The 26,246-nt window shown below is 42.4% G+C and overlaps 1 protein-coding gene across 1 annotated transcript in view; it reads left to right on the forward strand.

Moving 5' to 3' along the window:
* Positions 1–26,246, forward strand: part of LOC308288068 (ZP domain-containing protein-like) — a gene marked incomplete at both ends in the record, with an annotated part of 197,220 nt that overhangs the window by 150,501 nt on the left and 20,473 nt on the right. The window contains 2 exons of the mRNA XM_080729411.1: positions 23,809–24,209; positions 25,006–25,181. Of these exons, the coding sequence (XP_080585537.1) occupies positions 23,809–24,209; positions 25,006–25,181 (577 nt within the window). The remainder of the gene's footprint in view (positions 1–23,808; positions 24,210–25,005; positions 25,182–26,246) is intronic.

The following is a 26,246-nucleotide window of genomic DNA, read 5'->3' on the forward strand; positions in this document are numbered from 1 at the left end:
GGAGGAGTAGCGAGGGTTTATCTAGGAAGGGAAAGCTGGATGGATCGATGGAATAAAGTCGGACACGTACTATAGTCTAGTTGCCTGCAGGGGCAACCACACCAAAAAGAGCAGACCAGGCAAGTACCGAGCCAAAGGTCAAGTTCAAGTATGTTGTTAAATGTCTGAAAACACACATTTAAAAAGAGAAAGCAGACATGCGCATCACCAGCCAAAGTCGTGCAGGTGCTGACTGAGCGACGACTAATATAAGTAAAGAAAAATAAATAAGTGCTCACACACTGAGGGCTCCAATAAAGCCCCTTTTCCACATAAATCACAGTTAAAAGGGTCAATTTGTTTCTTACCAATAGGGGTACTTTTGTGTAATGGAAAATGTAGATATTTTTATGTGGTGCGGCGTGGTGTGGTGCTAAAGCTGCAGTCGAAAAGGGGCTTAAGACAACATAAGTGCTAAATCTACAGTTGATTTAGTCGATACAAATGTATTTTGGCGGGCCTTGATGGCTGATATTACACATGGTTTGCATGCTGAAAACAGCCAATACAAGCTCACAGCGCGTCTGAGTTGTTTTCAGAGCGCAACACCCGAGTGCAACCAAAATGACTTTTAGTTCTACTCGATCTCTTCTCCACTATTTTTAGTCTAGTTATTTGTTGACGAAATTGTCAATATATTTAGTCTTAGTTTTAGTCATCATAGCTCTTATTTAGTTCTTATTTCGTTTTTATTTCTGTTTTTTCGCCAGTGAAAAAAAGCTAGTCGACAAACGTTTTTTTGTCATAGTTTTAAGTGGATGGAAATGAACACTGCTCAGTAGTGACTTTGTGACAGTGCAGGTGTTTGCCTGAGCGACCACCCTGCTGGGGAGATATGGGTCCTTTAACATTCTTTTAGCTCTAGCTAGCAGTGAAGTCCCCATGGTGCACTCAGCCAAGCTCAGCACCCTCTGCAGGGCTCTCTGGTCCCAGGAGGAGTCATGTGTGTGAGTGTGTGTGTGCGTGCATGCGTGCGCAGGGACGTGCTGGCCATTGGGAAAATCGGGACAACTCCCTAACGGCCGGTTCATTCCCGGCCGGTCCAGGCCGGCCATTAGGAAAAAAATAAAAAATAAAATGTCGGCCTTCGTTCCATTTTGGGGGCTGGGCAGTAAATCGTCACTGTCGGGCAGACACCTTGTATCTCCAATTTTCAAATTGGTAAATTTTTTCGCAAAGCCCTGCTTCATCATATAAGGCCGTCGCACAAAAGTAGGGAAAACAGCAGATCTACAAGCACACAACGCCTCGCGGTGCGAGGCGTTGTGTGCTTGTAGATCGGCTGTTTTCACTAGTTTAAATCATTTTTAAAATGATAAATACAAAACAAACGGTTTTGGACATACAAGGTTTCCACCCAACAACGACAAAATATAACTCATGTAATTGGCCCACTGGCTTGTCACTTGTCATGATCTGAAATGGCAAATCTTTGAGTAGCAGCAGCGCTATAGAGAGAGATCTCTCTCTATAGCGCGCAATGAGGACCTCTCCAACTCTTTTTCCCGGGCTGAATCAGGGGCCCAGCATGTCCCTGTGCGTGCGTGTATTTGTATGTGTGTGTGTGTGTGTCTGTGTACACACAACTAACCAATAACACACTCCCCATTCTCAGAAACAAACAGTAGGAATGCAGTCTTTCTAAGAAGGCAGGGGAACGTACATACACATAGGCCTACTGTACATAGCAAGCATAGATACTGTAGCAATGAAACATGCAATTATGATGGGTGTGCTCTGTGCTGTGTTGAGATAGTTTAGATTTTCTTTACAATCACACATAGTTGTTTGTTCTCTCTAGAGTACACACACACACACACACACACACCCAGACATCAGTCATATCAAAACTCGACTACTGTAACTCTTCATCACTGGCTTCACAGCATGTACACTTAAGCCTCTCCAATTGATTCAAAATGCCACAGCACGATTGGTCTTAAACCAGCCAAGGTTTTCACATGTCTGTCCTCTTCTCCGCTCCCTCCACTGGCTCCCGGTTGCTGCCTGCACAGAATACAAAACACTGGCCTTCAAATCCGCCAAAGGTATGGCACCTCCATACCTTCAAAGGCTGATTGAACCCTACAACCCCTCCCGTTCTCTCAGATCAGCAGCTAACACAGGGAAGCTGACAGAACCCTCGCTAGGACAACAATCCACTCGTCCTAGACTCTTCACCCTCCTGGCCCCCAAACTGTGGAACAAACTCCTCTTTGCAATTAGAACTGCAGACTCACGCCCTAGCTTCCACCATGGTTTGATGACTCACCTTTTCAGACTCCACCTTAGCCCATAGCACTTACAGCCCATAGCACTTACCGTAGCACTTGTGTGAAGCATGTTTTTAAGGAACCCCCCAAATTGGTTTTCAGACGCCCCCCTAATCTCAGAACAATCTACACAACACAATGACTAGAACTACTCAGAATTTGAGTCATTTTGTCCCATATAGACATACAGTACAATAGATTGCCACAACATGCAATAACAACAACATACATCACTGTGCATCATGATTTGTGATGGAGTATGTGCCATGCTCCACAGACCACGTTAAACCCAGATTTTGATCTAACAAGGGACTTAAGTCATTCTCCTCCACTTGTATATTGTTGCCTAGTATATTTGTATGTATGATGATGATTTGAGTATCCTGTGGACCCTGACTTAAACAAGATGCTTGACTTATTCAGGTACTTGTTTTTGGTAGTCAATTGTATGGAACATGTACTGCACTATGCAAACAGAACCAAATGGAACCAAATGGACCCTTTAGTCTACACATTGACCAATACCAGCAATGACAGTATACAAATGAAACCAAATGGACGCTTTAGTCTACATCAGTGGTTCTCAACCGGTGGGTCGGGACCCCCAGGGGGTTCCCCAAATTATTGTGGGGGTCCCCAGATGATTGACTTAATGTGCAACATTGTTTTATCTCTCAGCAGTAAACAAACCAACATAAAGTTTAAGTGTATATAGAGGGTATCTATACATTTCTAACGTGTCCATTTAAGGATTTAATACCTATGAAATAAAATGAATGTAGCCAATATTGGCCATATTGTCAAATATAAAATGCAGAAATTGTGAAAATTGCAGAGCTCACAACAACGCCTCGCAACAATAGCACTGTGTTAAAATGTAATGTCTCAACTCTCGTCAGGGTGGGGGGTCCCCAGTTAAAATATGATTATTTTGGGGGTCGCGGCCTGAAAAGGTTGAGAACCACTGGTCTAATGACCCATACCAGTAACTGACAGCTAGTATACAAATGGTACCAAATGAACCCGTTGGGGTCCATTTGGTTCCATTTGTATACTGTCAAAGCTGATTTTTGTGTTTGAAAAACACTGCCGTAGTGATTTCACAACGAAATCAAATGTGATTACACACCACCGTGAAAAATACGAATGCTCTGAAAACCTAATGTTATGTTATCGCCGAGTGAGACTGTTACACACCAAAACTGTTGACTTGACTTCTGAATTCTGTGACCTACCGTCGCAGAAACGCGACCGAGTATACACGCAATGAGTATTAGGAACTTTGCTCACCTGTATTGAAGACATGTTGTTATGTGGGGACTTTATCCTGGAATAAAATCCATTTAATACGACGCACAGAGTTGATGCTTCTAGGAGGAGGACCACCGCGTCTGGCCGGCAAGGCTGTCCCTGTTCCGGTCTGGTTCCGGTCTCCCCCAAGCCCCCTGTGATTGGCTGAACCGGACGTAGGGAGCGCTCGGTTGTAGTCACTTGGACCGCGCGAGGTGCACCAAAACCCAATTATCATTGCGTTTATCGTGCGCTTGCCCAGGCCTTACGGCCTGGGCATAAATATAACGATTGCACTGCCGTGGACAGTAACTGGCTGGCGTATCTAACCATAAAACGAGCGCTCCCTTCATAGACAGCCTTGGACATCGCTCGCACTGCTGTGCCAAGGCCCCCTGGCTCCCCCTGCTGGTCAGGGGGAGGCCAGGTCAGGCCATGTGCGGCGTTCTGAAGTAATGTCTGACCAATACGGAGTGCGTATTCAAAGACGCAGTGCGTATTTAAAGACGCAGTGCGTCTTTAAATACGCACTGCGTCTTTGAATACGCACTGCGCGTTTCAAAGTGGCACTGCCACTTTGAAAAAAAAGACAATAACACCAAATTACAAAAATGTTCCTCAAAAAGACAAAGTCAATAAAAAAAAAAAAAGTCAATACATAAGACAATAACACCAAATTACAAAAATGTTCCTCAAAAAGACAAAGTCAAAAAAAAAAAAAAAAATCAATACATAAAAAAACAAAAACGTTCCTGGAAAAAACAAAACTAACACCAAAATACAAACTGGTTGCTCAGAAACAATACTATACTAGTATGTCCCTAACGGGGCTCCGTACTTCAGCGATGTGTTGGGGGATTTCTCTGCTCACCCTACTGCTTCTTGGCACACGGAAAATTGGTTCCCGGCTTCCAGCAAGAAGCTCCACTGCCTGGCTTGTCCACAATGTCCAGTGGGCAAACCTTTTGCCTTCCCTTTTCAATTAAGGAGAGGTTAGAAGTTAGTTAAGACGCAACATCAAATAATATAGTATTATTTTGCACGTGCCAAAAGTATCCCTTATTAAAGTCAAAACACCACTCATACCCCTCGGTATCAAAGCGCTCCATGAGCCGGACATACCACCACCTTCGTATCAAAGGCATGTCCCCCTAAAATGAGACAGGTGGAAGCGGTGGGATATTTCACTACAGCGAAAACCATGCTGCATTTGCTACGCATTCGTTTTATGAAAATAAGGTTACCTCACCTCCTTAAATAGAAAGGGAGCAATTATTGCAAGGCAATGTGTGTACTGAAACAAGAGGATTAAAGAAAATGGCATTAATTCAAAGCTGGGCAGAAGCACTCTGTAGATAGTCTGGGATCACTTCACTTTTCGAGGTTTGATCCGGTCGGGAGAGGAAACCACTTTACGTCATGTTGTAGTACTCAAAGGACTACAATTTGCCGGAACTATCAAACCGGATTCAGTTTTAACCCAAAATAATTCCCCTGCGCTCAAGGACATACTTTTAGGGGCTATCTTTTAGTTCAACTGTTAGCGACTGGCAAGACTACACTAGGCTACTCCAGCATTTTAATATAGGATTGGGGAAACAAACGTAGGGAACCAAATCAGAGCGACGCCGCTTCTTCTAGTGGTTTCCGCGCTTTAGGCGGAAACCAAACGGCCTGTAGTGAACGAACTCTGTAGATATCGCAACACGGTTGACAGCTCAAAGTAGTTAAACAATTAATGTCACATTAAAAAAACCTTTACAGCCACTGGTTCTTTGTCAGGTCTAGGTATGCAAACCTATAGACTTGCATGCCAAAAACTAACTTTTCTGAACTAAGCATATACAAGCACACCCAAAGACATCTTACCATGAACATGAAAATCCCACAGTCGTTGCCGATGAACTGCTTGGGCAAATCCTAAAAAAAACAAAAAAAAAACAAGAACCCCACCTGCCCTGTTTGATCTGTCAGATCTAAATCAGATTATAAGATTATAATCAGGGAGGGCTACAAATTAGTCTTTAATAGTCTTTTTGAGACAAGTTTCACTCAGCACCAAGATATCATGACGGGTCTGTTTCACCAAAAGTTTAATATAGTTCAACTTGAGACTGATATTAAAATGAATTATTCCAAGAACTTTTCTAGTCTTAAAACCAACTTTAGTGAGTGGAGAGTCAGAGTTTGGGATAGGAAAACTGCTAGAAGACTGAGGAGATATAATGTGATTAGTGACAACAGCAGTGCGATCATTATTATGTAAGTGATGTGAAGGAATTCTATTTGATAACCTGACAGGTATTTGATGTGAGACAGAGACAGAAGGATCAGCAATAAATGTATCTGTCCACAAGGGGGCAGAGATGAGACACGAAGCGGCAGGATCCACAAAATTATAGGATTAGCAGTGGAAGGTGTCTCTCGGTGTCTGATTTGGAACATGCCGCGATATATATCATGGTTTATAACACATGGGTGTTATTACAGTTGATAAAGCTTTTAATTTTGTATTCCTGTCCTGTGTGTGGGTGATAAAAAAAAAAAAACTTTAGTGGTTGAGGTGTTTGAGCAGTGAGTGCATCTACCACATGGGTGGATGCCACACAACTCTTCCCTCAGCCAGTTGGAGCTGGTACCTGGTGATCTATAAAGTGATGTAACCACATAGTCTCTAATGTTCCTTCCTCTCGTAAAGCAGAACCTTGTTGGTGACATTGCTATATTTTTCAAATGAGGATCACATTTCAAAATATTCCAATGTTTGGTAATGATATTTTGGATCAAGTATTGTACTTGTTTTTTTTTTTTGTTTTTTTTTTTGCATGTAGAATTTCAGAGTGGGATGTGTGTTGTTAATATACTGCCTGAACTCAACCAGTTCGCCTTCTGAACCAACAAATACCATATGTCGTCAATGTATCGTTTCCAAAAAATCACCTTATTTAGGAGGGAGGAGGCAGTCCTGTTCTGAATGAACTTGGATTCCCAGTGACCCATGAATAAGTTTGCATAATTGGGTGCAAAGGTTGAACCCATGGCCATGCCATGGGTCTGGATGTAAAACTTGTTATCAAACTTGAAATAATTTGATTTCAAAATGAAATTTGTTATACAATAGAAAGAAAGAAATACTTTTACTGTAGTAAATGTACGGTATGTACCTTGTAACGTTTGCCCCCAGCCAGGGTCCAGCAGCATTGCCTGGCTTTCTCTCCCATCCTCCCCAGCGAGCTGTCTGAGCTGTGCATCCGCGGCGTCAGTTAACGTGGCAACAAGATGGACTGTCTACGACGGAGAGACGAGGTCTGTGTCATCCTGAGGGAACCCACGGCAAAACACTGCCCCCTGGAGGTGGTCCTGGAAACTACAGGCACCAGAATCCCTCTCATAGCAGGTAACCAAACTACAGAATCCCTCTCATAGCAGGTAACTAAACTACAGATATAGCTATTTAACACTGAACAAACACTATATAGCAATGATTACTATCACAATATAGAGCTATTTAACACTGTTACTGAACAAACACTCTATAGCAATGATTACTGTCACAATATAGAGCTATTTAACACTGTTACTGAACACTATGATTACTGTCACAATATAGAGATATTTAACACTGTTACTGAACAAACACTATAGCAATGATTTCTGTCACAATATAGAGATGTTTAACACTGTTACTGCACAAATACCAGTAAGACTCCCTAATTGGGAGATAAGCGACCGCCAGGTTGCATACACAAACTTTAGAAGGCAATGGTAGCCAATCAGGAGGGAATATGGGAAATGGGACAGATCCATGTTGATGACATGACTTTAGATATACTGTGTACCACTTTGTGTGATTTTAGGGCAAACTCTGTAGGAGCAGTGTCCAAGAATGTGTTTTGCAGGAATCGAGGGGTGGAGGTTGTGGTTTGGCAGCCAAGGAGTGTGTCTGCGAAGGTTGGCATGAATAAGGGCAACGGTGGCGGAGATATGAGTAGGGGAAAAGTGTGACGTGACGTGTGACGGACAGACAGCTGGTGGAGGTTTTAGATTCTACCTTTTCCTGTTGGCCCTTCTGACACCAGGGAACAGCAAACTGATCATCCATCCATTCGATTAATTAACCACTTATTAATTAAACTCATCTATTATTCATTGCATTCCTCATTTTATTCAGTTCATACTTTCTACACTCATACAATATGGTGCGTCGCTTCAGTACTCTACTCCACCTGAGGGTCTTCTAAACCGGTTTTCAGAAGTCAATGTTCGGAATGGCGGTGTTTCGGAATGGCGGGGTGTAACCCTGAAAAATGTATGTTTCTAGGATGAGTGCTTCTCAAACCATTTCATGTCAAGGACCCCTAAAATTACATGTATTTGACCACAAACACCCATCTCTAAATATTTTGTTCCAGGGACCCCGAGATAGAAAGATTTGAGTTACAAATGTTAAATAAAGAAATGTATATTCAAAGATTCGCACTCCCTGCGCTCCCTTTTCCTGCGCTCCCTTTCCAATGCACAAGGCTGAAGTTTGTCCCTCGGTTGCACCAGTAGTAGAGCATAGAAATACAGAAACTAGATCCAGGCATAGAAAACGGCCCAAAAAGTGATCCCACCTCCATTATTGTTTATGTGTGCTCAAGATTTGAGACTAGCGTTACGGGAGCTTCTGCTACGGTACACACCCGCGCCACCCCTCATCTGTCCAGACAGACTCTGCCGCAGAAAGAACAAACCGGCGGGAAAAGAGTTAAAATGTAAAGTGACACAGATGTTTTCCAGGTCTTAATTAACAACTTATTATTCATTGCATTCCTCATTTTATTCAGTTCATACTTTACTACACTATGGTACATCACTGTTGGGGTGAAACTGCATTGTATTTCCATTCATGTTTGTGTTGTATCAATGCCCTCATTCAGTGGTACTCAAACCTTTTCTATATCAAGGACCCCCAAATTGACATGTGGACCCCCCTCTGAGGATATTTCCTCCAACAACCAGCTAACTGTGGATGGATGCCCACTTATAATCTCCACTCATGTGGTGCATTTATTTGATTTGTTCTGCCAACTTTTAAAGATGGGTAGTGATGGGGCTCAAATCCCGAGCCATTACAAACTGGATAACACATTTGTTGCAACCTGGTATCAATAAGCATTTGGGCTTGTCGTCGAGCCTGTTATCGAGCATAGCAGCCCTTTATTTCATGTTTAAATCATCAAGACGAGGCAGTGAAGAACTAATCACCCACGCTGGCACAAACATGTCGGCCTAAAAGTGTATTGATACCTGCCAACAAGGTCTGTTAGAAAAGTACTGTATTTAGAAGGCCCTAAAATGTGATACAAGTGATACTATTTGGTTAAATAAAATATGCATTTTCTATTTATAAAGAGCTGAAAATACATGGAGATTCTCTAGTAATTATTACCGTTCACATGCGACCAAACGATATCATTTGCCAGGTGGCAGTACGTGACATTTCTCACCTACCGCTGTGTCATGTGGCTGTTAAGTGACATTCCTCATTTGGCTCTGCATCAATCAGATTCGTTTTTTAATTTAAAAGAACCCCAGCTGTCATGGTAGATTTATGACGACTAGAGTTAGAGACAGACTTCCTCAATGTAAGAAGTGTGTGTGTGTGTGTGTGTGTGTGTGTGTGTGTGTGTGTGTGTGTGTGTGTGTGTGTGTGTGTGTGTGTGTGTGTGTGTGTGTGTGTGTGTGTGTGTCCAAGCCAACAGGAACAAGCAGGATACATCAACAACATTAATTCATCAACCCACGATGACAGCTTGACTTCATAATCATCTGTGGTTTCTTCCTCTGTTTTCAAAGTTCACATGCCACCAAAGAACACATGGTGTGACTTATTTATCTCTGCCAGCTTCCTGCTATACTATCCCACCAGTTAACAGCATTTATAATCTATTATTTTAAACAGGTAAGAGTTCTAATGTATTATCTTTGTACAGTTAACCGTTATAATGTATTATTTTATACAGGTAAAGGACAACAGCTAAGGCAAAACTGGTCTGTCATTGTGGATTCTTGAAACTCTCTCTCTCTCTCTCTCTCTCTCTCTCTCTCTCTCTCTCTCTCTCTCTCTCTCTCACACACACACACACACACACACACACACACACACACACACACACACACACACACACACACACACACACACAGCGGACCCCCGGCCGTCCTACCTTGACCCAGAAAAAGCTTGTTGTCTGATGTGTTTCTATTATCTGTGAAGCAAATTTTGGTTGTTGTTTGTGTTGTTATTACGTACTGTAATGGGCTGGGTATGTATGAAGGCGACTGGGTTTTTTGAAGACCATAGCCCTGAAACAGCTGGGATTCTGGGAATGTACAGTATGTATGTAGGTGACTTCATTAACGGGTGAAGACATTAGGGACATGAGGCTAGCAGCACACAGCACCTCGTGGCGTGCTCTGCTTGCCTGAGGCGTGAGGAGCTAGTTGGCACCTCGACAGAGTGCAGTTCTAGTTGCGACCGTCAGGTTGCAGTTACTAACAAAACCTCCATCGTCTGTCTGTCTGTCAGTCTGTCATGTCACACGTCACACTTTTGCCCTACTCATATCTCCACCACCGTTGCCCTGATCCAAGTCAAATTTTGCACACACACTCCTTGGCTGCCAAACCACAACCTCCGCCCACCTCATTTCTCATGTGCCCCCTTCTAGCGCCACCATGAGGCCGATTCTTGCAAAACACATTTTTGGACACTGCTTCCACAGATTTTGGCCTTTAGAAGGCAATCGTAGCCAGGAGGGAATATGGGAAATGGGACAGATCCATGTTGATGACATGACTGTACTGTGTACCACTTTGTGAGATTTTGGGCCAAAATCTGTAGGAGCAGTGTCCAAAAATGTGTTTTGCAAAGATCTGCCTCATGGTGGCGCTAAAAGAGGGCCATGTGAGAAGTGGAGGTTTTGATTTACCATACAAGGAGTATGGGTTTAAAGTTTGGCATGGATAGGGCCAACGGTGGCAGAGATATGACTAGGGCAAAAGTGTGACATGACGTGACGTGACGTGACGTGACGTGACGTGACGTGACGTGACGTGACGTGACGTGACGTGACGTTACGTTACGTGACAGACTGACAGCCGGTGGAGCTTTTCATAGTAACTGCGACCTGACGGTCGCAATCACGCAATGATTGGCAAATCACAACCTCTGCCCCTGATTTCTCACATGACCCTCTTCTAGCGCCACCATCAGGCAGATTTTTGCAAAAAACATTTTTGGACACTGCTCCTACAGATTTTGCCCTAAAATCACGCAAAGCGGTACACAGTATCTCTAAAGTCATGTCATCAACATGGATCTGTCCCATTTCCCATATTCCCTCCTGATTGGCTATGATTGCCTTCTAAAGTTTGTGTATGCGACCTGATGGTCGCTTATCTCCCAATTATGGAGTCTTACTGGTTATTATTATTACTAGAGGTTTGCGCCCGCTTCGCCCGTTTTATATTAAGTGAAACCTGACCAATCATGGAAATTTGCCCACTTATAGTCTGGTCAAAGTGTCATGTGAAGCTCATCAATCCACCAATCCTCAAGCTTATCGGACATGTGCCCGTTTATGCCCATCTATGCCCATCTGGCATATGCTCTGCTACGGGCATAGACGGCCCTCTCAATTCCACATATTGTGTCAGTCTAACCAGTGTGGTTGCGCAACATGAGTCACACTTGCAAATGAATTCTGTCCTTGGAACCTTCCCCCCAGAATAGGGATGCAGGGGTTCAAGTGGTTAAATGTCAAATATTACGCTATTTTCAGTCCGTTCTGACGGAAACCGGTATTTCTCTGTGACATTGCCTACTGTAAGATTCAAAAAATGAACAGTGTAATTCAGGGATGCCGTGGATGAAAACCTTTCTTTACAGCTGTGCACTGAGTCAAAATAACGTTTAGAAAGCCCTGGTGTAGACTTTGAGAAATGTTAGAACATATGCCAGGGGTCTTCAACAGGGGGTCCGGGACCCCTAGGGGGTCCTCAGAGTTACTACAGGGGGTCCTCCAAATCTTTGTGTGATTTGGATGATCTTTTTTTCCTACTTTTTAATATTAATCACTTGAACCCTAGTGTCCATATTGGGAGAACTTTAGCCAAAAATAGCAGATCTACAAGCTCACAACGCCTCGCGCTGCGAGGCGTTGTGAGCTTGTAGATCGCCTATTTTCGGCTTTGAGCTTTGGTGTAGTGGGGGAAAAGATCAGACTAAGTACAGAGTGAAAGGTCAAGTTTTAGAAGTATTGACAGTGGTTAAATATCTGAAAACACAAATTGACATGAATCCAAAATACACTGATGATTGTGCTGTCAAACAATGAAACTATATGGCATCTATTAACAGGTTGTGAGGGTCCCTACTTCATCTCTCTCTGAACTAACTGTGCATACTGTATTACAGTTCTGTAGTCAGCATATAATTAACAACTCACCTACAGTGTCGGGGTCAAAAGAGAGCACACTTTCAAAGTTTGTATATTGTGTCGGTCACAAGATCATGGTTTTCATATTGTATATTAGGTTTTGCCTAAATCTTGCGTTTAATTCTTGTCTGTTGTTTTGTTTACTTTCGACCAGTGTCAAGATGGCTTCAATAGAAATCGGATATCCTCTAAAAACTGGCCAGTTTTCAAAGTAAGAGACACTTTTTTTATTTACCTCATAGTCTCATAGTGCTGCTCAACACTACTGAACGATTTCCTGTGTGTGTGTGTGTGTGTGTGTGTGTGTGTGTGTGTGTGTGTGTGTGTGTGTGTGTGTGTGTGTGTGTGTGTGTGTGTGTGTGTGTGCGCGCGCGCACGCACGTGCAGTGGTTTTCTGCACGGTGGAGTGAAGTCTTAAGGTGCACGCACATGCACATGCGTACCCGCGTGCATCAAACTCACAGTCTATCAATAACAACCCATTCACAGTTCTGGTAAGCGGTTGGCGCCAAGCGTCAGAATGAACAGGAATGAGCGACCTGGCTGGATGGGGGACTGCTCCATGGTTCCAACTCCCGTTGGTCCCAACAGGTTAAAATTCACCAAGCCCAAGCATTTGGGCTTGTCGTTGAGCCTGTTATCGAGCATAGCAGCCCTTTATTTCATGTTTAAATCATCAAGACGAGGCGGTGAAGAACTAATCACCCACTCTGGCACAAACATGTTGGCCTAAAAGTGTATTGATACCTGCCAACAAGGTCTGTTAGAAAAGTACTGTATTTAGAAGGCCCTGAAATGTGATGCAAGTGATATTATTTTTTGGTTAAATAAATATGCATTTTCTATTTATAAAGAGCTGAAAATACATGGAGATTCTCTAGTAATTATTACAGTACTATTCATCACTGCCTTAGGGTACCTCGGTCAATGAAGTCTCTCTCTCTCTCTCTCTCTCTCTCTCTCTCTCTCTCTCTCTCTCTCTCTCTCTCTCTCTTTCTCAGTCTTCATGTTCGCTGAGCACGTCTCCTGTGGTAAACAACTTTTATCATTTAAACATTACGTCAAAATGCGATGACAGATTGACAGCTACTGCTAAATGTGTTTTCTTTAGTAGTCTGATTTTGAGTTTACTTCCTCGTGTCTTCACCGTTCACATGCGACCAAACGATATCATTTGCCAGGTGGCAGTGCGTGACAATTCTCACCTACCGCTGTGTCACGTGGCTGTAAGTGACATTCCTCATTTGGCTGTGCATCAAATTCCTGAAACTAGAGTCACTGATAGAGATGAGGAAGGAGGAGGTCAAATGACCCAGTTAGTTTGTCAGGCCTGCCGTAGCCAGCTCCAGGAAGAAGCTCAACATTACAAGTACCCGAAGTACAAGCTGGTTGGGTACATAACCAAAGGTCAAGTTCACCAAGTATTTAGCTTTTAATCTATAGATCTGTAAACACACAGACATGAATTAAACATAATATCAAACATAATAATTATGTAACGATATTAAATAATCATGGATCCAGTCACACACAATTTGAGAGGACCTGTGTTTTCATGCTATACTTTTTGGGTCATTAAAGGAGAATTTCAGACTAGATCTTTCTTCTTTCTTTCTTTCTTTCTTTCTTTCCTTCTTTCTTTTATTTTTATTACCTTTAGTTGGTGTTCTTCTAGGCTTTTCCCAAAAAGTTGTACGTACATTCATTCACAGAACACACATAGCAAACAACAGCTGAATAAGTGAAACAAAGTACCATGCCTGAAAGGGATGAGGTTATATAAATGCCATGCTTATGTGTAATCTTTGATCTATACACAGTTTGACAGTTTGACAGACAGACAGACCAGGTAAACATCTTATCTCCCTTGATCACCGGAGCAACGTCTTGTTCCACTGCCAAATTCAAATATTCAAGATGTTTGCTGTGCGTGTGTGTGAGTGTATAAAACACCATAGTGGATCGTATTCTCTCTCAGTAAACCATGAGTGTCTCTTCAGTAGCAGTGGTGTTGCTGTTGCTCTGCGGAGCCCAGCATGCAGGAGCCTCGCAGTTTCAAGGAACTGTCATCACCTATGACCCAAAGGACACGCACGCAGATGGAACTATGACGGTAGGTACAGGTCAAGATTATTATAGTTAATTCTAACTAAATAATGAAAACGGAAAAAAGGTAACAATGTGACTTACAAAGTACAAAGAATGTAACTATATTGATAAAACGAACTAAAATCATTGAGAACACGTCCTTGCTTTAAGACTAATTATTTCAAACATAATTTCTTGGCCAATGTTAGGTTTTAGTTTTAGTAACTTTACCAAACAGAGACATGATGAAAGTCATGTAATGTATAACCTTTATATCCTTATCTTCTAATTCCAGGTGGTTTTGCGCTATAAGACAGCCTTCGCATCATGCTCAAGTTCAGACACATGGGAATGTAATTCTGGGCCCTGTGGCAGTGATACCCTGCAGGGACCCTACACGGTGCAGGCAACCGCAGACTGGTGTCAACGAGAAGTAATCATGACTCGACGGGTTCCCATCAATGCTGAATTCTATTTGGTGTGAGTGAAGAGAGATTCACTATTACACAACAAACAAAAACAATGAGACTTTAAATAGTATTTTCATGTTTCCCCCCCCTTTTTTTCCCTATATATTCTTTTTATAGTCACATGTCCAAAATAGGGATAGTAAATTGATTACTTTAATTAAATAACATTATATACTGTATGTATGTATATATATATATATATATATATATATATATATATATTCATAATCAATATAGTTTGATTAACTGTTGCACCCTATGTGTTTTTCCTTTACAATTTATTTATTTATTTTTGTTTCTCAATTGCTTCATCTGACATAATGTGCGAACAATTATGACAGAAATACCAAGCCACTTTATTATTAATAATAATAATCTCATCTCACACAGGTTACGAGGTAGTGCCTGGGAGAGTAACAGAAATAGCATTGGGAACTGGAATGCTCTTGCGTGGGTGAACCTCAGGACCAGATCAGACACTGGGAAAGCCAACAGGTCTCCTCAGACCACCATCATACCTTCACTACGGTAACATAACACACTTCTATTTTGTTCTTATACTCATTACTAACATCATCATCAACATCATAGTTCTATAAGTCAGCAAATCTGTCTGTTCTTGGTCAGACTACTGTAGGCTTGACTCAGGCATGCAGAGTAGGGGTGTGTGCACGCACACGCGACACACAGGCATTGCACACATGCCAATTTAAATATTTTGTTTATACATAAGGTATAGTTATGTATTTATAATACATTGTACTAGATACTTCTACGAAAAACAATTGGAAAATAAACTAATTATATAATCTCACTCTGTCTCTTATTTTCGTTCTGTTTCTGTCTCTCAGAGTTCCTTCTAACTGTGGGAGAAGCTTCAACCTGTTAGCATTTGACCCAGATGGAGACCGGGTTCAATGTCATCGTAGGCGTACTCTTCCTTCTGTTCTCAGCATATCAAGAGTGAGTTGATAAATAAGAACACAGATCACATCATACTGACGCAAACATGTATTTTCTACTACCAGTAAGACTCCCTAATCGGGAGATAAGCGACCGTAGGTGGCTTATCTCCACAAATAGGGCAAAAATTTCTTTTTCCAAAATCTTCCTGATCCATGTTGATGACATGAGTGTAGACATGCTGTGTAGTGATATTCGTGATTTTAGGGCAAAAACTGTAGGAGCAGTGTCCAAAAATGTTTTTTAAAAATCGGCCTGAAGGTGGCGCTAGAATAGGGCCATGTGAGAAATGAGGGGTGGGGTCTCCGCGTTGCCTTGGCGGACGAATAGGTACCGGCCCCGGCTCTCCCGGACGCTCCTAGCCCGAGTTACGGCATTTTATGTGCGCTGCAGTGGCAGGGGGTCCTCCACTGGGGGCGCCACCACTTTTGCATCCATTCTGGAGCACCAGGAGTCGGTGGTCCCCGGGAATTCCCCGCGAGCAGCCCCGTTGGGGTGGTCATTTGGTCATTTTTGCACATTTGGTAATTTTTTACATCTGGGGGTCCCCCAGGAGTGTGTGTGTAAAATCTGGCATGGATCGGGTCAACGGGTGCGGAGATATAAGCAGGGAAAAAGTGTGACGTGTGAGGTGTGAGCACATTTGGTCATTTTTTACATCTGGGGGTCCCCCATCCCTGGGGCTCCGGGGGTCCTTGGAGGTTGTAGTTTGGCAGTCAAGGAGTGTGTGTGCAAAATTTGGCATGGATGGGGGCAACGGTTGTGGAGATATGAGCAGAGCAAAAGTGTGACGGACTCACTGACTCACTCACAGACAGCCGGTGGAGGTTTTGGTAGTAAATGCGACCTACGGTCGCAATAATCATGATTACTGTCATAATTAGTCTGTACTGTTTTTCTCTACACCTCTTAAAAATGTGACCCATTATTTCTCCTGGTTTGTTTTTGTACTCTTCCTGTCCTGTGTTCCTTCTCCCCTCTTTCAGAATTGCATGTTGTCATTTGCTGCCACCAGCAGCAGTAATGCGGGTACCTATGTTGTCGAGTTGCATGTGGTGGACCATCCCCTCCAGTCCATCACCGTCACAAACATTGGAGGATCTCAGACCACTTACCCTCCCCGCAACTCTCTCTCCTATATACCTCTACAGTTTGCTGTCGACGGTACACAGTTAAACCCTTAGTTCATCTTTCATTTCATTTCATTTCATTTATTTTTGTTTCGCACATGTAGTGTACATTTCCATCATATCATACTTAGTTCAGAGAATCAATATATCTTTTTATATCTAAAAACTGACCCCTAGTGGTCTATTTTCTTAGGTGTTCCTGGCAACTCAACCAGTTAATGTGCTAATAAAGTGAATGGATAATCAAAGTAAACCAATAATCTAACATATTAAAACGTAAAGCTGTTAAATTGTTTATATTTCCCCTTTGTGTTCAGTGTATGGATCAGTACCCAGCTGTACAGAGGGACGGTATCTACCCAGGTTCCTGCCTCCCACCCCGGCTAACAGAGCACGGCTCTACACCCATGTTGGACACAGACTGGAAATCACCATCAACACACAGGCAACACAGGCCACGTGAGTAAAAGACAACAAGACTGAGGCCCTCCACTCCAGTACAGTAAAAAGTAGCATTCAGCCTAGAACTACACAGCACAGTGTTTTCTGTAACATAACATTCCTTTAAAGTGATTTTTTTTGCCCTGTGGTGTTAATGTATCAGATGTGTGTTTTGTCCTTGTCCATGTGTAAAGGGGTTCTGCACATCTGCCTTACAGAATGAAGTCATTTAGTTGGTGTTTTGTTGTCCTGTGGTGTCCCTTCTAAAGGTCTGAAAAAGTAAATTAAAACGTTTGAACCATGTTCTCTTCTCTGGTGGTGTTGTAGGGTCTCACAGCTGTTGTTCAGTGGACCCCACAACATGATCCTGACTGTACCAGCACAGGGACAGTTCATCCTGAGATGGACAGCATCACAGTCAGAGGTTGGAGAACATCACCCTGTCTGCTTTGTTGCTCAGACCAACAGGTCAGCTTTATTTAAATGATCTTCCTTTCTTTCTGTCTGTCTGTCTGTCTGTCTGTCTGTCTGTCTGTCTGTCTGTCTGTCTGTCTGTCTGTCTGCCCATTTTACTTTTCCTATTGTCTTAGACTTATAGAGTATTATTTTACTGTGTCATTAGATAAGTTAAAATATTATTATTATTTTTTTTTTTACAAGAGCATGATGATAAAAGCAATGTGTTATTTGTAGTAAGTAGTTCTCCCTGTTTGTGTTAGTGCTATTGAGATCTACAAAATCTGTATAGCAGAGATCCTACCATATCATTGGTTGGATAAAGAAAAAAAATCACCACTGAGAAAATGTATTGATTGAAGACTTTATTAGAAGTTTGCATAGAAAGAAGTACGGTTACGGTACAGTTTCATGACGGTACAGTTCACTGGTACCAAGTCAACTAAAAGGAGATCCTAGGAAAGCACTTGACTTATTTACACTGGAAACCATTGACAGACGGATAGAACACAGTACTATGCAGTACATATGCTCAGGAGAAAAATAAATAAATAAATAAATGAATAAATAGAAAATGTTAACTGAAATGTTTTGTAAACTCTAATCTTCATAGTGTTGTACCAGTAAACAAAGTATTACGTTTACTATAGTTCATGTTTGTTCTGTTTGCTACCTAATTTATTTATTTTTTTTTTGGGGGGGGGGGGTGTCAAGTTATTGCGTCACTTCTTTTTAATAACTAAAATGTGTTTGTTTTCACAGTGCGGACAAATATCAGTCGGAGCTTCGCTGTGTCATCGTCTCTGTCTCAAATGGTGGGTGAAACGTAACACCTGTTTACTACTGCATCATATTTCAAATTCAGAAATCTGAGGAAGTGGTTTGATGAGTCATTTTTGTTATCTCCAACTGCAACGCCTACAACCATGGCCCCCAGGCACTACCACAGAACCACTGTCTCGTAAGTCTAACAAAATTATGATACTAAATCTAAAACAAATGAACAACCCACGTGGGTTAGCTATTATTATCATCATGATCTTCTGGAAACCTTTCATTTCAGTGAAAGCCAATGTGATTTGCGATGAGACCGCCATGACAGTAGAGGTGAACAAATCCTCATTCAGGGGACTTGAAGGACTTCTGCGACTCAATGATCCAAGCAACGTAGCCTGCAGTCTGGAAAGCCAACAAAACAGCACTCACATCATAGCAGTGATCCCCCTCAGTGGCTGTGGTACTGAAATTGAGGTAACAAAGTCATACCTGGATGCTAGTTGGTCACATCTGTTCTACTTTACAACTTTGTGCATTTACTAAAGGTTAGTTTTACACATAGTTATGTAATGGGGCTGTGGTACTAGAGAGTTGTGTTATATGTATTGTTCTGTTGCACTGCCTCTTTAAGGAATGTGATCTGTCTGTCTGTCTGTCTGTCTGTCTGTCTGTCTGTCTGTCTGTCTGTCTGTCTGTCTTCCGCCAACCTGTCAGACACGCACTTACACATGCGCGCGCGCACACACACACACACACACACACACACACACACACACACACACACACACACACACACACACACACACACACACACACACACACACACACACACACACACACACACACAGACAGATAGACAGACAGACAGACAGACAGACAGACACACAGACACACAGAGAGAGAGAGAGAGAGAGAGAGAGAGAGAGAGAGAGAGAGAGAGAGAAATGGACAACTACAAATAACAATGCAACAATGCTTATGCAATCAGGCTGCAAACAGACTCCAGTGTTCAACGTTGGTATCACTTTAATCCAAGTTGTTTGTTCATAACTACTGGATCAGACTAAACTCTAGTAACTACTGGGTTAGACTGAAGTCTTATCTTCATAACTACTGGGTCAGACTAAACTCTTATCTTCACTGGGTTAGACTAAACTCTTACCTTCAGAACGACTGGGTCAGACTAAACTCCTATCTTCAGAACGACTGGGTCAGACTAAACTCTTACCTTCAGAACGACTGGGTCAGACTAAACTCCTATCTTCATAACCACTGGGTTAGACTAAACTCTTATCTTCATAACCACTGGGTCAGACTAAACTCCTAACTTCATAACCACTGGGTCAGACTAAACTCTTACCTTCAGAACGACTGGGTCAGACTAAACTCCTATCTTCATAACCACTGGGTTATACTAAACTCTTACCTTCAGAACTACTGGATCAGACTAAACTCTAGTAACTACTGGGTTAGACTGAAGTCTTATCTTCATAACTACTGGGTCAGACTAAACTCTTATCTTCACTGGGTTAGACTAAACTCTTACCTTCAGAACGACTGGGTCAGACTAAACTCCTATCTTCAGAACGACTGGGTCAGACTAAACTCTTACCTTCAGAACGACTGGGTCAGACTAAACTCCTATCTTCATAACCACTGGGTTAGACTAAACTCTTATCTTCATAACCACTGGGTCAGACTAAACTCCTAACTTCATAACCACTGGGTCAGACTAAACTCTTACCTTCAGAACGACTGGGTCAGACTAAACTCCTATCTTCATAACCACTGTAATCCAGTATCTGGCTTAAAGTCCTGTTCGCAATTTGGTGTTAGGGGAGTTTCTCACCTGAACTGAGTCAGTGGGTCCCTAGACATTAAAAATCACAGAGGTGCTCGTCCGCCATAGTGCCAGGAATGGCGCAATGGCCAAATCAAATATGGCTGCCATCGGCTATGATGAAAATCCAACTTTTCTGTTTCTGGGTGTATATGCACATGTAATACCTCTATTTGGACTAATTGTGGTGTGGGGAATTCATTTCTGATATTGTTTTGACCATTTTGGGCGATTTGGACCTCAAAAGGTCATGGTCAAGGTCATTTTGCTATTCCGAAGACCGTGGGCCATAACTTGGCCATTGTTAGGAGTAAAAACAGGTGCAGTAGGTCTAAATCAACTAATGCTGACATGTATAATTCATTTATGACATTGTTTTGACCATTAAGGATCATCTTGTCTTTGAAATATCAATGTCAATGCCTTTTTTCAAAAACGATTTTGTTCATTACTTGCACTTTTATAGTATTTTGTGAAAGTTTGTTACTATTTTATAGTAAGTTTGTTTTGTTTATAACAAAAGACATACTAGTGAGAAATACAACAAGTAAGCATCCACATTTAACTTTAAATTGGGGTTTAAAATGGGTGTTTAAATGAGCAAATAAGACTATTTACGAATAAAAGTGACAAATAAAATTACACAACAAAATCACACACACAATTAAATAACAATTTCCCTCAAAGTGCACCATATTGGGATTGTGTGCATGCAAGTTAGTATGAGGTGTTTTTACAGGATTGATTTGGCATTGTTCCATGGCAAAATATGATGCACAGAACTCCATCAGTGTCGAGTGTCTTGCTTCAGAAATGGCAGGAGTGTACTAAAGTCAAAGTGCTCCTTCCATCCATCAGAGCTTGACATTGACTTTTTGAGGCAGTTGTCCTTTGGACAAGTATATTTCCCATTCACTTGTCCGGAGACAAAAGTCACTTGTCCGGATAAAAATTTCATACATTGAAATAATAACAAAAGGACGGCTAATGACCCCCCTTGCTCCCTCCACTCCATAGTATGGGCACTTGTCCCGGACAACAGGACAAGCCTTTATGTCATGCCCTGTTCCATGTTCCATTGGTTCTAGTCTTTCCTCAGGTTCCTTGGCTGTTCAAGCAGGTGGCAAGAAATGCGCTAGAAAGGTGCCTTGTTGGTCTCAGCAGTTGTACTTCTCTGCTACCAATACTGTGTCTTGTTCTGTCAAGGTCTTTGCCTCTCCAAAGTTTGTTAGACATTGTACTCGGTCAGAAGCCATAACTACATGTTTAATCCTCACCTGGCCCATGCAGTCATCTCCTGTCTCCAAGGCATATGTGCCTTGATCACTGTCTTGGCTAGTGGTGCTCCAAGATGAGACTGCTTGATGCAGTGCAAGTGAGTCTCACCAGTGCCATACTGCTGCCAGATCTCCTTCATCCCCAGTGCTTGGAAATATGGGGTGTAGTATAGCAGTAATGTGAAGGAGACAACAACTCTCTGGGGTCCGCTCATAGTTCCGACATCCCATTATTCTGACCATTAGGTTAGTGAAGGTTAGGGATAGGCTTAGTTATAATGGAGGCTGTACATGCACCAGGTGTCAGCCTCCTTAATCCTATTCAAGATGTCTGGGATCTCTTCTCCACTAGCGACATCATCAACAGAGACAACAGAGCTGATAATGGTAAATGGACTGCATTTACAGTATATAGCGCTCTTCTCCAAAGCGCTGTACAATGTATTTCACATTCACCCATTAACACACACATTCACACATACATTCACACCAAGAAACCATGCAAGGTGCTCATCGGGAGCAGTTAGGGGTTCAGTGTCTTGCTTAAGCACACTTCGACAAATAAGCAGGAGGAGACATAAATCGACCCTGGAACCTTCAGATTCCAAGGCAGCCGTTCTACCTACATCGCCACAAGCTTGAATGGCCACCATATTCCGAACACACAGCTGGAGAGCTGTTTGTTCACCTCAGACACCCAGAATGTGTAAAGTTGATGAGGGATGGGTGCGTCTATCGACTCTGTTATCTCTGATGATGATGAGTGGCTCCCTGCAAAAGGGGCTGGAGATGAAGAGATCCCAAAGATTGAACTAGATTGAGGAGGCTGTCACCAAGCTGCTGGTACATGTGGAGTCAACTGGCCCTATTATAACTAAACCTACCCATAACCCTAACCTAATGGAGGGAATAATGGGTCGCCAGGATTATGAGTGGACCCCAGAGAGTTGTCGTAGTGATACTTCCAAGCACTGGGGATTAAGTAGATCTGGTAGCAGTATGGCACTAGGTGTGCAGCGGCACATGCTTCTACAGCATCAAGCAGTCTCTCATCTTGGAGCACCACTAGCCAAGACAGTGATCAGGGGACATATGCCTTGGAAACTGGAGATGACTGCATGGGCCAGGTGGGGACTAAGCATGCAGCTATGGCTTCTGACCGAATACAATATCTAACAAACTTTGGAGAGGCAAAGACCTTGACAGAACAAGACAGCATTGGTAGCAGAGAAGTACAACTGCTGCCTGAGACCAACAAGGCACCTTTCTAGTGCATGTCTTGCCACCTGCTTGCAACAGCCAAGGAACCTGAGGAAAGACTAGAACCAATGGAACATGGACGGATGCAAGGAACACTTCGACTCTCGAGGATATGGCTGCCTTGCTGAATACATCCTGTAAAAACACATCATACTAACTTGGATGCACACAATCCCAATATGGTGCACTTTGGAAATTGTTATTTAATTTTGTGTGTGCTTTTGTTGTGTGATTTTATTTGTCACTTTTATTCGTAAATAGTCTTATTTGCTCATTTAAACACCCATTTAAAACCCCCCTTTAAAGTTAAATGTGGATGTTTACTTGTTGTATTTCCCACTAGTATGTCTTTTGTTATAAACAAAACAAACTTACTATAAAATAGTAACAAACTTACAAAAAATACTATAAAAGTGCAAGTAATGAACAAAATCGTTTTTAGAAAATGGCATTGACATTGATATTTCAAAGACAAGATGATCCTTAATGATCAAAACAATGTCAGAAATGAATTATACATGTCAGCATTAGTTGATTTAGACCTACTGCACCTGTTTTTACTCCTAACAATGGCCAAGTTATGGCCCACGGTCTTCGGAATAGCAAAATGACCTTGACCATGACCTTTTGAGGTCCAAATCACCCAAAATGGTCAAAACAATATCAGAAATGAATTCCCCACACCACAGTTAGTCCAAATAGAGGTATTACATGTGCATATACACCCAGAAACAGAAAAGTTGGATTTTCATCATAGCCGATGGCAGCCATATTTGATTTGGCCATTGCGCCATTCCTGGCACTATGGCGGACGAGCACCTCTGTGATTTTTCATGTCTAGGGACCCACTGACTCAGTTCAGGTGAGAAACTCCCCTAACACCAAATTGCGAACAGGACTTTAAGTCAGATACTGTATTACTGGGTTATACTAAACTCTTACCTTCAGAACGACTGGGTCAGACTAAACTCCTATCTTCATAACCACTGGGTTAGACTAAACTAAAATCTCCTGCGTACAGGAGGATGACGAGAACCTCATCTTCAAAAATGCCATCACCACCGTTGACAACACCAGTGACGTCATCACCCGCACGCACCTGTTGGAGGTGGAGGTCTACTGCCAGTACCCCAAGACTGGCAACGTGACCCTGAGTTACAGCGTCCACAGAAACAACGTCACGGTCCAGGAGAAGGGCTTCGGTACGTTCACCTACCAGTTTGAGTTCTTTCACAGCCGGCGTTTCACCTCCATGATGGACCCCCGCACCTATCCACTGGAGTACGACGTAGGGGACAAGATCTACATGGAGATAGAGGCCTCGTCTTCACTCAACAACACCGAACTGTTTGTGGTGTCCTGCAGAGCTGCGCCGTACGACAACCCCAGCTACCAACCAGCCTACTCCATCATAGAACATGGGTGAGTGCAGTTTACAACACAGCACACACGCATGCACACGCTTTAGTCTTTTTTTAAGCCATATTTAGGCCGTTTCCCAATAGGGGGGAGTGGAGATCACAGCCTGGTTATTTCTGGGTCCTTGGCATTGAACAGCCTAGGAACCTCTGATTTAGGTTATTGTTATTATAGTATTAATGATATTTGAGCTTCCAGTTGAGTAAGTTACAAGCCAGGGGGAATACCACGTAACAGAATACAGCAACATTGTCACACAATGAATTCATTACTGCTTTAAATAATTTCTCTCACATAAATGCCTGCTTTTGTGTGTTCTAAACTGCACAAAAAATGTTATGTTTATGTAATTATACAATTATACTATTTGTTTTTTGTGAGAATATACACCACACTCTCTTAGCATCAATAGGTGTTTTGTTCTTGTTTCCAACCAGGTGTACCGTGGACCACACTGTTGAAGTTCTTTCACCACGCCATGAGAGACATTTCCAGTTTTCAATGGAGGCCTTCAAATTCATAGGATCACATGATCAGGTAAACAGGGTTTTTTTTTTTTTTATGTTTTGGGGCTTTTGCCTTTAGTAGACTGACAGGAAATGGGGAGAGATGGGGAGTGACGCACAGCGACATCTGGTCGGGCTCGGGAATCGAACCAGCGACCCGCTGCAGGCTACACAGAGCCTATGTGGTATGCGGCTGGAACAGTGGACAGGGAACTGTTTAGCTCAAGTGATGGTACAATTATTTCCACAAAGAAACAAGGTTTTAAACTGTGTTTGTCTCAGGTGTACATCAGCTGTTCTGTTATGCTGTGTGAAGCCGGGAACCCCAACGCCAGATGTTCCAAGGGATGCATCAACTCCACTCAGTCTGGAGCCAACCATCGACGGAAGAGAGAGGCTGTCATTCAAACTGCAAGGCACTACATTTCCCAGGGTCCCCTGCGCTTGAGAAGGTCGTCTGAGATCACAGGTGACTCTGAAACCTTTCTCAAGTCTGTGAAAAAAAGTCAAAACGATGTCTCCCCGGGACTCAAACTAGTGAAGATCTACAAGCTCACAACACGTCGCCATGTAACATGTTGTGAGCTTGTAGATCGGCTATTTTCACTACTTCTTAAAAGTATTTTAAATGGGATTATTTATAAAATAAAAATACATAATATGACGAATTTTGATTTTTGGGGGGGACTTTTTTGAAAATCTTTTGAAATAAACAAAATGTAGGAACGAAAGGGGTATTTACTCACAACCAATACATATTGGTCTGCGACCCACATGGGTCCTGACCCACTGTTGTTCTATTATGCATGATCTCACAGTGTTGTTGTTGTTGTTGTTGTTGTTGTGGTTTTCCCTCAGCTACCAGCCTGAACCTGAACCTGAACCTGGTCTTCGTGGCTGGATGTCTTCTCACAGTGGTCGCCATGATCTGTGCAGTGGCCATCTACAAGGTCCAGAAGACGACAAGGGTGAAATATGAGCTGCTGCCATCTACTGAAGGTTAAGGCAGCAATGTGTGTGGTGTCTGACAAGCATAACGACTTCAGCTACACCGCCCCCTTCTGGTGGACCTCTAGTGTTGCCTCCGCACTATAGGGCCGCTGGGCAATTAACCCAACATAATATGTTTGGTTAATGTTCAATATATTATGTCGAAACAGATATATTGAACCAATTTATAACCACTTATAACCCATTAATCAAGGTGATGGGAAGATTGCAGATGCAAAAGTTTCTTTTGTTTTCTTTTCTTTTTTGGTTAGACTGTGTGTTCTTCTGTATACTATAGACCAGTCGTTCCCAAACTGTTTTTATGATGTGGGTGGAACCATGAGATAAAGTGGTACTAAAATTGGCTTGAATGGATTGACTCTACATGGTTCTCATCGTGGTACCATGCTAATCTTCTCTGTATCATTAACATTTTAGCCCAAAGACAGTGCCCGTCGCCAACAAAGAGCATTTTGGTATTGCATCTGAAATGGCTTGGAATTAGAGACAGACAGATCATGAAATTTAAATATCCGAGTGGTTG

This window comes from Nannobrachium achirus, assembly GCF_963921795.1.
Source record: "Nannobrachium achirus genome assembly, chromosome: 7".
Taxonomy (NCBI): domain Eukaryota; kingdom Metazoa; phylum Chordata; class Actinopteri; order Myctophiformes; family Myctophidae; genus Nannobrachium; species Nannobrachium achirus.